The sequence below is a fragment of the Hyperolius riggenbachi genome, chromosome 4, assembly GCF_040937935.1.
Source record: "Hyperolius riggenbachi isolate aHypRig1 chromosome 4, aHypRig1.pri, whole genome shotgun sequence".
Taxonomy (NCBI): Eukaryota; Metazoa; Chordata; class Amphibia; order Anura; family Hyperoliidae; genus Hyperolius; species Hyperolius riggenbachi.
The window spans coordinates 204,042,626-204,058,341 of NC_090649.1; the positions used below are offsets into that span (position 1 = coordinate 204,042,626).

Sequence of the window (15,716 nt, forward strand, 5' to 3'; positions counted from 1 at the left end):
TTCTAGGACCCCCCCCCCCCCCCCTGGCCTAGATACACTGGGGAGTCCAGTCTCTCCTGTGCCTGGTACTACGCAACCTTTCTGACTGCTTGTATTACATAGGCAGAGTTCTAGGATGTTACAATCTTCCAGTGCTTCATGCTTATTGGATGGTGAATAAATGCTAAATATGAAACTGTTGTATATGAAGCATGGAAGAATTACCTAAAGCCCGGGGCCCACTAAAGATTGAAAACCACTCTCAAAAACGATAGTTTTTGAGAGCAATTTTGCTACTAAAAATAGAGCGAATTCCAAAACAACTTCAGTTAATGCTGACTGTATTCCCTCAATAAATAGCTCAGAAAATGCTGCACCACACTTGCCATTTCGGCAAATTGCACTTCCTTCTGTGGAATCACTGCCATAGACTTTGATGAGCGTAGAAAGCTCAAATTGCTGCTGAAACAGCTTTAGTGGGCTCCAGGCCTAAAGCTCTAAATAATACAGGATTTTCAGGTGACTGCTGATGATATTGACTGAGAGTAACGGAAGAACAAATTGTAGTGTGATATAATAGCAGGTTAAGTGAAATTAACTGTAGTTTGTGCTGACTTATATTACGTGTTTTCCGCTTTGTAGTGGTTACCTAGCAATCGCTACAAACTTATGCCTGCCAATTGGCAACGGCAAGAGCTCCTCTCATCCTGCCCTGAGCCCCTGCGGGTCCAATCACTTTTAAGGACATTATCCCCGCACTTTGATTGGCCCAATAGGCTGACTGTCACTTGACAGGAAACTTGACAAGGCGTGTTAACTCTGATAAGGCATGTTAACTCTGATAAGACATGCTATTTGTCTTAGTGAATCAAGCCCCATGTGTGTAAACACAGTGTAACAACTGAAAACAAGCTCTCTGTGAAGCTCTCTATGCTTCAGGCACACACTCAGTTCAGAACTGCTCATTAGAAGATTTTAATATATAATAAAAAGCAGTTAGAATAAAATCCAATGACAGCTTTCAGGGCAAGAAAAACTACACTTTGGAAACTTGTAATTTGTAGACAGACAATATTACTTATGCACAAAAGCAAATATGATAACTGTATGAATAATACAAAGTAGGAAAATGTATTATGTTTATTGAATGTTATGTCAGAGTCTCAGACCACTTTAAGAATAATATTGTTTTTAGAGCATTTCATCAGACACTTTCTGTCTGCTTATCTCACACTCATTCAAATGTCACAGTGTATCTCATGGTGAAATGTGTAACTGGTCACTGAAATTGGACATTACTGCTTTCCACGTGGCTAAGTAAAAAAAACAGTAGTTTAAGTGATGATACACAGTTGGCTGCACTAGTCTCAAGAAGGGGTAAACTCACATCTGCCAGGTATTAGGTTGGGGCACTGCTAAGGAGCATAATAAAGGCATTGCCAGTGGGCATTGCTATTAGTGGGCGCACAACACAACACTAAGGGCTAGAGTAATTATGCCATGGGGATTGATCAATCCGTCAAGCTGGAAAGATCTCGCTTGAAAGGGCTTGGCCACTGGTCAGGTGCATGATTGCAGTGTTCAATTTGCCGATGACCCACGGACCCCTGGAAAGTTTATCCCTTGTGTAATGTGTACCCCCTTGTAATGTAATAAGTGCTCGCCTCCCTTCTCTCTTCCCAGGCTCAACTATCTGGCGAGGATCTCCTACAGTATCTTAAGTCTTCTCTAAATCCCCTCCATATGGCATGTACGAGGCCACGAACGTGCCACCAGGTACAGGCACCCCTTGCTGTGATAGAGAGAAGATATGGAACACTGGAGGAGGTGAGTTGGCAGATAGGTGGAAGATAGGCAAGTCCAGGGGATACATATTACATTACTGGGGGGGGTACACATTACACATGGGGGGATACCTGGCAGCACAACAGGTGGAGGCGGCGTTAGGAAAGTCTATCTGATATTTGATCTGGTGGCCATCGAGTAGTGTATGATCCCCTTATAAAATCTGATTCTGATTGTGCACAGCAGAATGGCACACAGCCACAACAGCAACATTACAAATCTGAATGAAGGCATTTTCCATGCATAATAAAGGCGGTGGTTTCATCATGTACATGAATGTGAGCTGAACATGCCTACATACTTTCAGGAAAAGCTGCTTCTCCCGCCCCAGTGTCCGGTCCAGTGAATTCATAGGCTCTGCTGTCCCCATATCTTGAAGGACAGATATCCATTTGTCTAGGCTGGCTCCCACATCTGGAAACAAGGATTCAAATTCTGTGCCTTGCAGCAATCTGGAAATGAAGGAACATTTCATTTAAAGTGACACTGAAGTGAAAAAAAACAAAAAACTTATGATATGAATTGTATGTGTAGTACAGATAATTAATGGAACATTAGTAGCAAAGAAAATAGTGTCATATTTTTATTTTCAGTTATATAGCTTTTTTTTTTTTTTTATAACATTGCATCATGTCATATATGAAATGTACAAATCACACTCTGTATTTTTAAACTATGAAACAGAGCAGAGCTAATGGCCCCTTGAACTTACCTGCATTAAAGCCTTATCAAAATCTGTTTTTCACTGTTTCTTTTATGTATAAATTCTTCAGAAAACAGCACTGTAGCCGACCCAAGTTGGGTCAGAGAGCTCAGAGAAACTCTTTTGCATAGATAGCAAGTGAAGTTTCTTAACTTCTTGCCGACTGCCTAACGCTGAAGGGCATGGCCATGGAGGCAGCCCCAGGACCGCCTAACGCCAATTGGCGTCAAGTCCTGGGGCTCTGTTTTGCAGGAGATCGCACGCCGGTTGCGCGCACATCTCCTGCTCGAGGGGCGGAGCTCCGCCCCGCCTTCAGTCTCCTGCTCGGGAGACTGTAAAGATGGCGAATCCACCGTCTATTTGCATGTACAGTTCTGCGATCAGCAACAGCCCTGTACTGTGGACAGCCGTGTGACATGGCTGTCCCCCTGGGGGACAAGAGAGCGATCGACTCTCATAGGCAGAAGCCTATGACAGCCGATCGCCGTGATTGGCTGGCTGGGGGGAGGGAGGGATTTGAAAAAATAAATAAATAGGAAAAAATAATAACAAAATAAAGATATAAATATTTATTTAAAAAAAAATTAACAACTTGGTAGCGATCAGACCCCACCAACAGAGAGCTCTGTTGGTGGGGGGAAAAGGAAGGGGGGAATCACTTGTGTGCTGTGTTGTCCGGCCCTGCAGCTTGGCCTTAAAGAGAATCTGTATTGTTAAAATCTCTCAAAAGTAAACATACCAGTGCGTTAGGGGACATCTCCTATTACTCTTTGTCACAATTTCGCCGCTCCTCGCCGCATTAAAAGTGGTTAAAAACAGTTTTACAAAGTTTGTTTGTAAACAAACAAAATGGCCACCAAAACAGGAAGTAGGTTGATGTACAGTATGTCCACACATAGAAAATACATCCATACATAAGCAGGCTGTATACAGCATTCCTTTTGAATCTCAAGAGATCATTTGTGTGTTTCTTTCCCCCATGCACTGAAGTTTCAGGCTGCTCTTTTCTTCCTGCAAACAGCTTTGCCCTTGTTTGTAATTCCTCAGTATGTGAAAGCCCAGCCAGCTCAGAGGACGATTTATCCAGCTGATTAGAGCAGCTTCTCTCTTCTCTCTTATCTAAATAATACACAGGCAGTGTGCATAGAGGGGCCAGAAAGGGTGAGTTCATAGCAGAACCACAACATTGAAGAACTTGGCAGCCTTCCAGACACAGGCCGACAAGTCTGACAGGGGAAAGATACATTGATTTATTACAGAGACTGTCATAGTAGAAAGTGCTGCAGTTAGCCAGAACACATTAGAATAGCTTTTGGAACATGTAGGATGATAAAAAACAGGATGCAATTTTTGTTACGGAGTCTCTTTAAAGCTGCAGTGGCCATTTTAGTAAAAATGTGCCTGGTCTTTAGGGGGGGTTACCACTGTGGTCCTCAAGTGGTTCCTGTTCTGGAAACAATATGAGACTTATTTCTTTGATACTAATGTTCTATTTCTTACCTGTACTTCACATACAATTTATTATCTCATAAGTTTATTTTCACTTCAGATTACCTTTAATAAATGCAAGTCAGGCACGTGATGACAGCTGGCACTGGCATTTTCCACAGCACATTTACATAGTTTGTAGTGATGTCACTAACCGTCCTTCAAAGGAGCTCATAATGTATTCGCTACCATAGGTATAGTCTAATGTCCTTATCATAGTCTAAGGCAAGCCGAGAGTGCTATGCAGTACATCACTGTGCCACTCACTTCATTCCAGCAATTTGTACAGGTGTACTGAAGGGATTGCTTATTTCTAAACAGAACTTGACTTTCACTGTAATACCATAATAAGTTACCTATGAGTGTAATTTCCCGTCTGTGTTTCTGTTCCATTAGATGAATTCATATTCAAGTCCTCCATCACTTGATGCTGCTCTTTTGTGAATAAAAAACAGGAAAATACTTAGTAAAGGTCTGTGGAACAAAATACAAATAGTAAAATATTTCAGCAACAGAAGTAATGCACAACTGCAATAGTAGTAAAAGTGATATCTCCTTAAACAGGAAACTCTATTTTTGTTTTTAATGGTGCCACACAAGTCTTTTTGTAAGCTATTTAATTCCCAAAAACCCCAATAATTGCACATTCAGCTTGTGTGCAAACCATAGCAACAATACTGTGCTTGGAGTAAAGACTGCACAGAAGTTCATATCTTCCTGCATGACAAATAGCTGTACATAGCAAGAGTCCTTTTTACTCTCTTTGTACATCTGGATTAATTGAGGGATTAGCAGTAGATTTACACACCCAACTGTTAGTTTTTATTAAGAAAACCTTGAGACGTATGTCTTTTATAGGCCCGTAAACCAAATTTAGGCAAGCTGAAATAATGTTTGCCAAATAATCTGAATTGAAGGAGTTGCTTTTTGGCCAACAGAACTGGATATACCTTTAAATATTGCAAATATTATATGTGTAGCTGAAGATGATAAACCAGTGTATCCCTACTGGAGTCACGTCATGGGTAAACTGCCAACTAAATCCATCACAATCAATCTTTTGCTCCAGGTTAGTATTTAAACAGTATTATAGCCAGAGGGTGAGCATTACAAGCAGGAAAGTAGCATTTTCTACAAGAAGGTCATATTGATAACCTCCCTAGTAGGCAGAGAAGTCCTTAGCTAAGCCAGCCAAGTCTCCTATCAAGTGCTGAAGGTCGGGATCACCCAACTTATGGGCCTGTGCTAAATCCAAGACACTCCTATCATGATTGCACAAAAGCTTAAAGGGCTATACAAATATGGACCTTTGCAACTGGATGATGAAAATCTCAAGTACAAAAAAAAAATTAGAAAATTACATTTGGAATTTTCTCAGAAGAGATCTCCATAGGGAGGAGACAAGCTAGACCATTTCAAAGTTGATTTCCACCAAATCTTCCATTAACAGGGGCGTAGCAACAGGGGTTACAGAGGTTGTGACCGCATCGGGGCCCTTGGGTCAGAGGGGCCCCAAAAGACCCTCCCTCAACTACAGTTTTATCTCTCTATTGGTCCTGTGCTCATAATAATCACTTCTAAAGATACGTTGAATAGTAGTAATCATTAACAAACTGTTCCCCATCCCCTTCTTGCACCTTGCACCTTCTTTATAAACTGGCACCAAAGTGTTGTTTCAAGAATGACAGCATCCAAAATATTTTGCTTTCAAGAGCTAAAGAGAAATATATCATAATTGTCTAACATAACTAGGGTGGTAGTCTTGTTTTAAATGTTGGTGTTGTTGAGAACAGCTCCATGCCACTGATGGTCTGTGGAATGCACCATTACCTCTGGAGACTAAGAAGCCTATCTTTTCTGTGACTATCAAAAGGGCAGCTGTTGTTCCATTCCGCTGATTGGTAAATAAAAGCTGTATATAAGGCTAGGAGCAGCTGTCATCAGGAGCTGTGTGGTCCTTCTGACACTCATGTGTGTACATGCAACATGCAAGCGTATGACTACAAAAATATATTAAGCACACATTTGTATACACTAACCCTCACCTGGCATATATGTCTATACTATGTGGAATACCGTGCTTATTTTACCAAGCATTATGTGCACTCAGCATAAGTGTGCACCTCCCCCCCCCCCCACCACCCTTTACTCTGGTCACACACCTTATCTGCTTGTTCACACTTTGTTCTGTTTTGGCATTATTATAATGACCTAACTAAGCGACTTGTTTAAATTATGATCACTCTGTGCTCCTAGATCGATCGGCAGGTTTCTCATTTGATTGATCCCTCTCTGATCAAATCTGATCAGAGAGGGATGCCTGCTCACACACTGCACAGTGACTTATAATAGATTCTTAGCATGAAATCAATCGGAAATCATCCTGCTGCCACCCCCCGTGTGTGCATCCCCCCCCTCAGTGCCTGTGTGCAGTGTTGAAGACCCGTGTTGAAGGCTCACCTGTCACATGCTGACAGGAATCCTGGTCAGATTATTATCAAACAAACAGAGTTATCTATAGTTTTTTTTATTGATCGAAAATAAATATTATTTTCGATTTCTTCTCTGTTAGATCGTTTTGGTCTGTATGTATGGGCACCTTTAAATAATGTTTACCCTACTTTATACTGTGTATTAGAAAGGTGTACCTGTGAGGTCTCTGCGGACCCTAGTGGGGAACATATTGCTGTACATTTGTTCCATGAACTGCGGAATGGTTTGAGTGAAGAACAAGAAGTCCACATTGTTCCGCAGAAAGTCCTCAGCCTTGCGTAGCAAACTCAGAAGGATCTGAAGGTAGGATCGAAGTTCTGAAATAATGAAATGTGATATCAGACAGGAAGCTTTCACAAGATTGCCTTTTTAGCTTTTCTCAGACTCTGACTGACTCTGTGGGAGGTTCAAAGTTAGCTAAGAAAAACTCAGCTCTGGCAGCTGTCCTCAGTATCAGGTCAGTCGTTCTAGTCTGGCCATGAAACTTATATTTATAGCCTATATTATCTATACATTTTAGCATAACGTCTTGTAGCTTTGCTGTCTTAAATTATTAATAATGGCTGTGATTTTTAAGTGCGTTGTCTGTGCTGACTACAGAACTTCAGTTATTATATATCACAGGCAGAATACAGCTACAATGTAATGTTCGCCAGTAGAAAAAAAAAAAAAACGATCAAAGGTCTTTGTGAAACTTAATGCCCATTCAATGACATACAGCAATATCCAAGCAGGGCTAATATTTCATACAGTACTTGTACTTTAATATATATGTTTCTGTTAGCCTTTGCAATTTCTACCTTTCTGAGTAAATGCTGAATATCTAAATTCTCCCAACCAATTAATTCAAACCCCTTGGTAACGCCTTTGGGTCCCACTGCAGAAGAACTGTACATTTTTCTCAGCAACAAGAGAGAGATGGATGACATACTGTCTGATTTAAAGTTTGATTTTACATTCCTCACTTAATCTTAATCCTTTTTACTAGAGAAGATGGTCAATGAAAAACAATTAGTCCAAGCTGGCATGCAAATTTAACCACTTCCCTACCACAGGTTTTTTCACCTTCAAAACCAGAGCAATTTTCACATCACGCTCCCCCATTCATTCTGCAATAACTTAATCGCTACTTATCACACTGAAATGATCTATATCTTATTTTTTGCAGGAAAAACTAGTCTTTGTTTGGGAAGTACTTTTTGCTAAGAATTATTTTATTTTATACACATTTTACAGGGCAGAAGAAGATCCAAATTGCAAACATTCATAATTTCTCAGCTTTCAGCCATTGCAGTTTAAAATTCAAATGTACAAAACATACACATTTAGATAAAACAGACACATTTTATTTGCCCATTTGTCCCGGTTATTACAACATTTGATTTGTGTCTCTAGTACAATGTATGGTGATAATATTTTATTTGGAAATAAGAGAAAAGACCTTTGGACTTACCACACTGTCTCTGCTTCTGCCGGCACTTCTCCTCTGCTAGACGTGTGCATGCCTCCGGGCTGAGGGGACCTGGACAGTACTGTTTGTAAAAGGAACACAGGGAGCTCACTTTTGACTTTGGATTATTTTGCTGTGCTTCCCTCATTGCACTCAGTTCAAAACAGGATGGCTCTCGTGCTGGATTGGATTCTATGGGTGAAGGAAAATGTCTCAGTTAGAACCACAGAAATGTATTTTTAAATCAGCCTTCCTATGAGTAATTTCGCATAATTTCGACCATACATGAGTTTTCATAATTATGATTAATTATGTTTTCAGGACAAATTTTCATGTAAGACATAAAATTACGATTTCATATTACCCGTAACTGTGTAATTTTCTTGTTTTTAAGAAATTACAAAAGTATGAGTAACACAAAATTAAACACGACATTACAATTTAACGCTCAAAAATTGTGTCGTAATGCAAATTTTGTGTAGTAATTATGAAATGTGAAATTTCGGCTCATCATTAGTTGTGAACAGTCATAAAAACTAAGTCAAAGCTGATGGCTGATTAGCTCAACACTTGCACCTATAAAAGATTAAAATCTGAGGAACTGATCATTTTTAGAGTGGTCTCTTTGTAAAAGCACAGGTGTCACTTTTGGCTTCCGACTACATTCTCTGAGATTTTCCACAGAGCGGAACATCTTGTATTTTTTAATAATACTTTGCACTGCAGCCACTGGATCTTGAAAACATTTAGAAAGGGCCTTGTAGCCCTTTCCTGACTTGTGAGCAGCCACAATGCGCAGCTCCTCACTGAGCTCCTTTGTCTTAGCCATGACTGTCCACAAACCAACTGCAGAGAGCTGCTGTTTTCCACATGTTGAGTTGATTAAGGCCTCTTACACAGTAGGACGTTGCGTTTTGATGCGACGTTAAAGTCGCAATGCAAATTACAATGAAACGGCCCAAAAAAGTTGCACCGCAACTTCATGCTCCGTTATCGTCGCATACAGTAGAGCATACAGGCAATAAAAAGTATGCTTCCAAGTCATTACTGAACATGTGCAAACAGTCCAACGCAGCTAATAGCGTGTATAACGCACAGCATGCAGCACTTTCTAATAACGCTACACGTTACACACAAATCAACGTGTGCACTGTAAATGTCGCACAGACTTAGTATTGCTGTGCGTTAGTCTGCGACTTTAAAGAGACTCTGTAACAAAATGTTCATCCTTATTTCTGCTATCCTATAAGTTCCTATACCTGTTCTAATGTGCTCTGTCTAACTGCAGCCTTTCCTATTTGCATAGTGGCTGTGTTATCTCTGTTATATGATCTAATCTTCTCTCCTCTGTCGGCTCTGTCGGCTGAGGCTGGAATGTGTGCAATGTGCTGCACTGCTTGTCATTGGCAGAAGCTACACACACCCTCTCCAGGCCCCTTGCACACTCTGTATGACTCACACACTGAGCTTACTCTCAGCTTATCACTTGCTCTGTCTTTTGTTTGTAAACACTGGTTAAAACGGCAATTACAAGCCAGGATTGCAGCAGGGAGTGGCAGAAACAGCACAGAGGGGCCCAGGAGAACATAATGAACAGAATGGTATGCTTTTAATTGTAAGAATTTTAGAGTACAGATTCTCTTTAACGTCGCAGTGTGAAAGAGGCCTCAAGCAGCTGTACCCAATTAACCAGGGTAATTAGGATGCTTTAGAACAGCTTGGACTATGTGGAATCGTATAGAACTTTGGATTTTCTGTGACAGTTTGTGAAGAGTATGAATAATTTTAAACTGGACACTTTTTGCTCAAATGTAAATAAAAGCTGAGAAATGTTTTTTTCCCCCACAATGATGCCTCTTGTACATCGTCTTATTATCTTTTGGAAGACACCTATGTCATTTACCATCAAAAAATTACTTGCTGGTTGAATGAAGGTAACTTTAAAGTGGAATATAACCCTGCATTTCAACATTGCTCTAAAACATTATTTACAGCATATTATATGCAAAAAGCATTTTTTTTTACTAGACCAGCATTGGAAGGGTTAAACACAGAGGTTTAAGGTTCCGGGAGAGATATGCAGAAGTTCAGATTGTTACATTCTATTTAGTTATATGTATCTATTGAGAAATGTTACACACTCTTTGGCTGTAAACACTGGTTAAAACGGCAATTACAAGCCAGGATTGCAGCAGGGAGTGGCAGAAACAGCACAGAGGGGCCCAGGAGAACATAATGAACAGAATGGTATGCTTTTAATTGTAAGAATTTTAGAGTACAGATTCTCTTTAACGTCGCAGTGTGAAAGAGGCCTCAAGCAGCTGTACCCAATTAACCAGGGTAATTAGGATGCTTTAGAACAGCTTGGACTATGTGGAATCGTATAGAACTTTGGATTTTCTGTGACAGTTTGTGAAGAGTATGAATAATTTTGGACTGGACACTTTTTGCTCAAATGTAAATAAAAATTTTTTTCCCCACAATGATGCCTCTTGTACATCGTCCTATTATCTTTTGGAAGACACCTATGTCATTTCCCATCAAAAAATTACTTGCTGGTTGAATGAAGGTAACTTTAAAGCGGAATATAACCCTGCATTTCAACTTTGCTCTAAAACAGGGGTCTCAAACTCGCGGCCCGCGGGCCATTTGCGGCCCTCGATACAATATTTTGTGGCCCGCACCGGCAAAAGTTTCCTTATAGTTCGCTTCAGTGCTCCAAAGTAATCCGCCGCATCCCCGCTGCTAAACGAGGGCTGCAGAGCCCCCAAATTGCCCGGGGGGCAATCCGCTGGCATTTCCTGGAAGGGGCAGATCTTTCAGCTTCAGCTCTGCCCCTCCTGACGTCAATTGCGGCGCATCGCCGCCTCTGCCCGCCCCTCTCACTCTTCCTTCACAGAGAGGGGCGGGCAGAGGCGGCGATGCGCCGCGATCCCTTATGCGGCCCAGCCTCATCCTGCCATCCATTGCCTCCTGCGGCCCCCAGGTAAATTGAGTTTGAGACCCCTGCTCTAAAACATTATTTACAGCATATTATATGCAAAAAGCATTTTTTTTTTTACTAGACCAGCATTGGAAGGGTTAAACACAGAGGTTTAAGGTTCCGGGAGAGATATGCAGAAGTTCAGATTGTTACATTCTATTTAGTTATATGTATCTATTGAGAAATGTTACACACTCTTTGGCTGTCCTCCAGCTCCTGAGAGAGTGAGTCACATTCAACACTTAGATACATTTATGTAAACAAAATGTATCCTTGTCAGCTTCGGATGCGTCTGCAGAAATCTCCAGGAACTTTAAAGCTGTGTGTAACCCTTCCAATGCTGGTCTAGTAAAAAAAAAATGCTGGTTGCATATAATATACTGTAAATAATTTAGAGCAAAGTTGAAATGCAGGGTTATATTCCGCTTTAAGTAAAAACTTGCCAGGGGTATGAATAATTATGGGCAGCACTGTGTATATATATATATATATATCTATATCTATAGCTATATATATATATATATATATATATATATATATATATATATATATATATATATATATATACACCAGTATGTATGAGAAAACTACAGTACTTATTTAAGGAGAAACTCCGACCAAGAATTGAACTTTATCCCGATCAGTGGCTGATACCCCCTTTTACATAAGAAATCTATTCCTTTTCCCAAACAGACCATCAGGGGGCGCTGTATGACTGATATTGTGGTGAAACCCCTCCCACAAGAAACTCTGAGGACCGTGGTACTCCTGGGAGTTTCCTGTCTGTGAACCTTGTTGCATTGTGGGAAATAGCTGTTTACAGCTGTTTCCAACTGCCAAAACAGCAAGCAACAGCTACATCACCTGCCAGCAGTAAAAATGTTACCATGTGATAAATGTCAGAATGTAAATAGGGGATTTAAAATATTTTACAATGGGTAAACACTGACTAAATCATGTATATATAATTATTGTAAAAATGAAGCATTTTTTATTACATTATTTTCACTGGAGTTCCTCTTTAAGATGTCTGTGATAGAAGCAGCTAGTCCCTAATCTGTGTCGCACAATAGTTCTAGGGAAGTGATACTAAAACCTCTTGATTTTGTCAGTCAGGATGCTACTCTCTCTATCAAGGCTTTTTTCACACAAGTTTTTGCTAGATAATCCCATTAAGACAATCTGCTTGGGAGATGATGCACAAACACATTATAGAATCTATTTACTTTTCATCTGCATTCCAATCCAGTCAATGAAGGCCGTTACTCGGGTGTATACCCCTGGCTTCCCTTTCTCTCCACAGCCATCGCCCCAGGAGGTGATTCCATAAAGTATATTCTCCTTAGATGAAGGAGCTTGGCAGGTCAGAGGTCCTCCAGAGTCTCCCTGTAGAGAAACATATACAACACATTCACATCACTCATCATGAGCCTATTTCATTAACCACTTAAGGACCAGAGCTTAAACCCCCCTAGTGACCAGGCTATTTTTTATAAATTAGGCCACTGCAGCTTTAAGGGCTCACTGCAGGGCCACACAACTTAGAACACAAGTGATTCTTCCCCCCCTTTTCTGCCCACCAACAGAGCTTTCTGTTGGTGGGCTATGATTGCTCCCAGGATGTTTTTCTTTTTTTTTAATAAATATTTATTTTATAATAAATTTGCCTATTTTTTTTCTTTTTTTTTAATAACTGCCCCTCCCTCCCTCCCCCCGCCAGCCTATCACCGTGATCGGCTATCATAAGCATCAGCCTATGACAGCTGATCACTCCTGGACAGCCGTGTCCCCAGTACAGCGCTGCTGTAGATCACAGCACTGTCCAGTGTAAATAGTTTCGCCATCTGGGAGACTCTGTCATCCAAGCGGAGATATCGGCAAGTAGTTCATTGCATTGCAAGTGCATAACAACTGTGACAGGCTTTAAAAGAGATGCCGTATATTTCTGTCATGTCCTTGAGGCTAGTCATGGCCCCTGCCAGCAAGGCCGGATACTTTTTCCGCTCCTGGGCCTTGTATGTTAGGGCTCCCCTTTATGTGCACCAGCGCCCCTCCCATTCCATGTTTAGCCCCCATGTGTAACATCCATGTATTGCAGGCCCTTTCTTTCATGTACAGCTTCCATTGGGCATCAGCTTCCCTTTTTCATGCATTCATCCCCATTTGCAGCCTTCACTCCAATATATAGCAATCCCTGTTTCTTGTCCAGGTGCCCTCTGGGGCTGCTGCTGCCCAAGGCCTAAGCCTTATTGGCCTTTCCAGAAATCTGGGTCTGCCTGCCAGGATGACACTGCTGTGCATTGTATGAGCAGCTACAGGGAAGAAATGGGTAAGTGTTCATAACACAGAACTCTAAAGTCCTTTCTAGATGTACCTGGTTGTGGTTCTGCAAAGTGAAAGTGGATTTGCTTTCAAATTAAAGAGGAACTGTAATAAAATACAGTAGAATGCATTAAATTATTCAGGAAACCACTTGTATATTAAATATCCTGGTTTCAGCATCAGAAACACTTCCTATAGCTATATATTGCTGTATATTAGTACATAGTCTTGACCTCTCACTGGGGCCTATCCTAGGCTGTGTATTATGTCTAATGCTGGGCATACACGGTGAGATAATGCACCGGAATCGAGCCAGCAGCGCGAAGCCGGCGCGTCACCGCTCATCCGCGCGCGTGCGGATCGATTCCCGCTCGTCCCCGCGGGCGCTTCCTTATCAGTGCTTTGTCTTCTGCATTGTCCGCCCACGGGGCTTGTGCGCGTTATCGATCCGCCGCAGTGATCGGACACATCGGATATTATCAATCGAGCCATCAGTAGAGATGGGCCGAACCTCCGATTTTAGGTTCGCGAACCGGGTTCGCGAACTTCCGCGGAAGGTTCGGTTCGCGTTAAAGTTCGCGAACCGCAATAGACTTCAATGGGGATACGAACTTTGAAAAAAAAAATAATTATGCTGGCCACAAAAGTGACGAAAAAGATGTTTCAAGGGGTCTAACACCTGGAGGGGGGCATGGCGGAGTGGGATACATGCCAAAAGTCCCCAGGAAAAATCTGGATTTGACGCAAAGCAGCGTTTTAAGGGCAGAAATCATATTGAATGCTAAATGACAGGCCTAAAGTGCTTTAAAACATCTTGCATGTGTATACATCAATCAGGTAGTGTAATTAAGGTACTGCTTCACACTGACACACCAAACTGTTCACTGAACAGAACAGGTATGCAGTGGCGGGTTCACTGAACAGAACAGGTATACAGTGGCGGGTTCACTGAACAGAACAGGTATGCAGTGGCGGGTTCACTAAACAGGTATACAGTGGCGGGTCCACTGAACAGAACAGGTATGCAGTGGCGGGTCCACTGAACAGAACAGGTATGCAGTGGTGGGTTCACAGAACAGGTATGCAGTGGCAGGATCACTGCAGTGGTGGGTGGGTTCACAGAACAGGTATGCAGTGGCAGGATCACTGAACAGGTATGCAGCCAGGAAAAGCTAAGCCTAACTAATCTTTCCCTATGAGAGACAGACAGCAGCTCGCCCTACTCTCTCTAATGCAGGCACACGAGTGGCCGTAATGGCCGCCGCTGCCTGCCTTATATAAGGGGGGTGGGGCTCCAGGGGCTAGTGTCGCCTAATTGGCTACACTGGGCCTGCTGACTGTGATGTAGAGGGTCAAAGTTGACCCTCATAGTGCATTGTGGGGCGAACCGAACTTCCGGAAACGTTCGCCTGCGGGAGGCGAACGCGAACCACCGAAGTTCGCCGGGAACCGTTCGGCCCATCTCTAGCCATCAGCAGCTCGATTGATAGGAACTATCGCGCCATGTATCCCCAGAATAATTCTCCTAGCTTTAGAACTCCCGGTAAACAAACATTCTGCAGAGATCACCTGCCAGTACTAAATATGTTGCTGCCTGTGATAAATTTCAGAGAGTAAATCAGAGAAGAAAAGATTTTACAATGGAAAAACTGACTAAATAATTTATAAATGAATATTGTAAAAAAATAAATAAATAGTACTTTTATTCATTACATTATTTTGACTACAGTTCCTCTTTAAGCTGCATTTTATTTCATTTTTCCACTACTAATTATGTTTGACGGTCTCACATTTATAAAAATCACTTTGAACACTAGGGTCTAATATTGAGTTCCTATTCATCTTAATTTATGCCCCATATTTGAATTTTTTTTATTATTATTATTACTAGCTGATGGTCCGGCGTTGCCCGGGTATGTGTTTGGCTGGTGTTGGTTCCACCCACTTTTTCCAACACTAACGCACAACTACTCAATTACTTAATGACCTAGTTTGTGAGCTTTGCGGTCTTTGACATCAATAATTGGCATTGAAACAAATCTGATTGGCTGTAGCCAATCCACCCCTTTTCTGAATTTGAACCCCAGTCACCCAATGACCAACTGTACCAGGTTTGAGGCTTGTGCCATTAACAGTGCAAGAATGGCAGCGAATAAATAGTCCCCCTGAAAAGCAAATGGTGAATTTTGATTGGCTTTTGTAGGCTCCACCCACTTTTTTGAATATTAATCCCATTCACCCAGTGACCAACTGTGCAAAGTTTAAGAACCCTACCATTAACACTCGTAAAATTAATCTCCTGCACCTTCTGGGACTATTTAATTGCTTTGTCAGTAGAGAAAGAAAAGTAGGCTCCGGGCACCTTCCGTCCATTGCTGTTTATTGCCAATATTGACAGACATCCATCTGGATACCACAACCTACAAATACCTCATTCGGTGGTGTTTAAAGGT

The 15,716-nt window shown here is 41.6% G+C and overlaps 1 protein-coding gene across 1 annotated transcript in view; it reads right to left on the reverse strand.

Annotated features, from left to right (window-relative positions):
• Positions 1-15,716, reverse strand: part of PRSS56 (serine protease 56) — a 62,042-nt gene that overhangs the window by 8,944 nt on the left and 37,382 nt on the right. The window contains exons 9-13 of the mRNA XM_068279329.1: positions 12,168-12,327; positions 7,962-8,150; positions 6,664-6,825; positions 4,372-4,450; positions 2,126-2,276 (exon numbers count right to left, since the gene is read on the reverse strand). Of these exons, the coding sequence (XP_068135430.1) occupies positions 2,126-2,276; positions 4,372-4,450; positions 6,664-6,825; positions 7,962-8,150; positions 12,168-12,327 (741 nt within the window). The remainder of the gene's footprint in view (positions 1-2,125; positions 2,277-4,371; positions 4,451-6,663; positions 6,826-7,961; positions 8,151-12,167; positions 12,328-15,716) is intronic.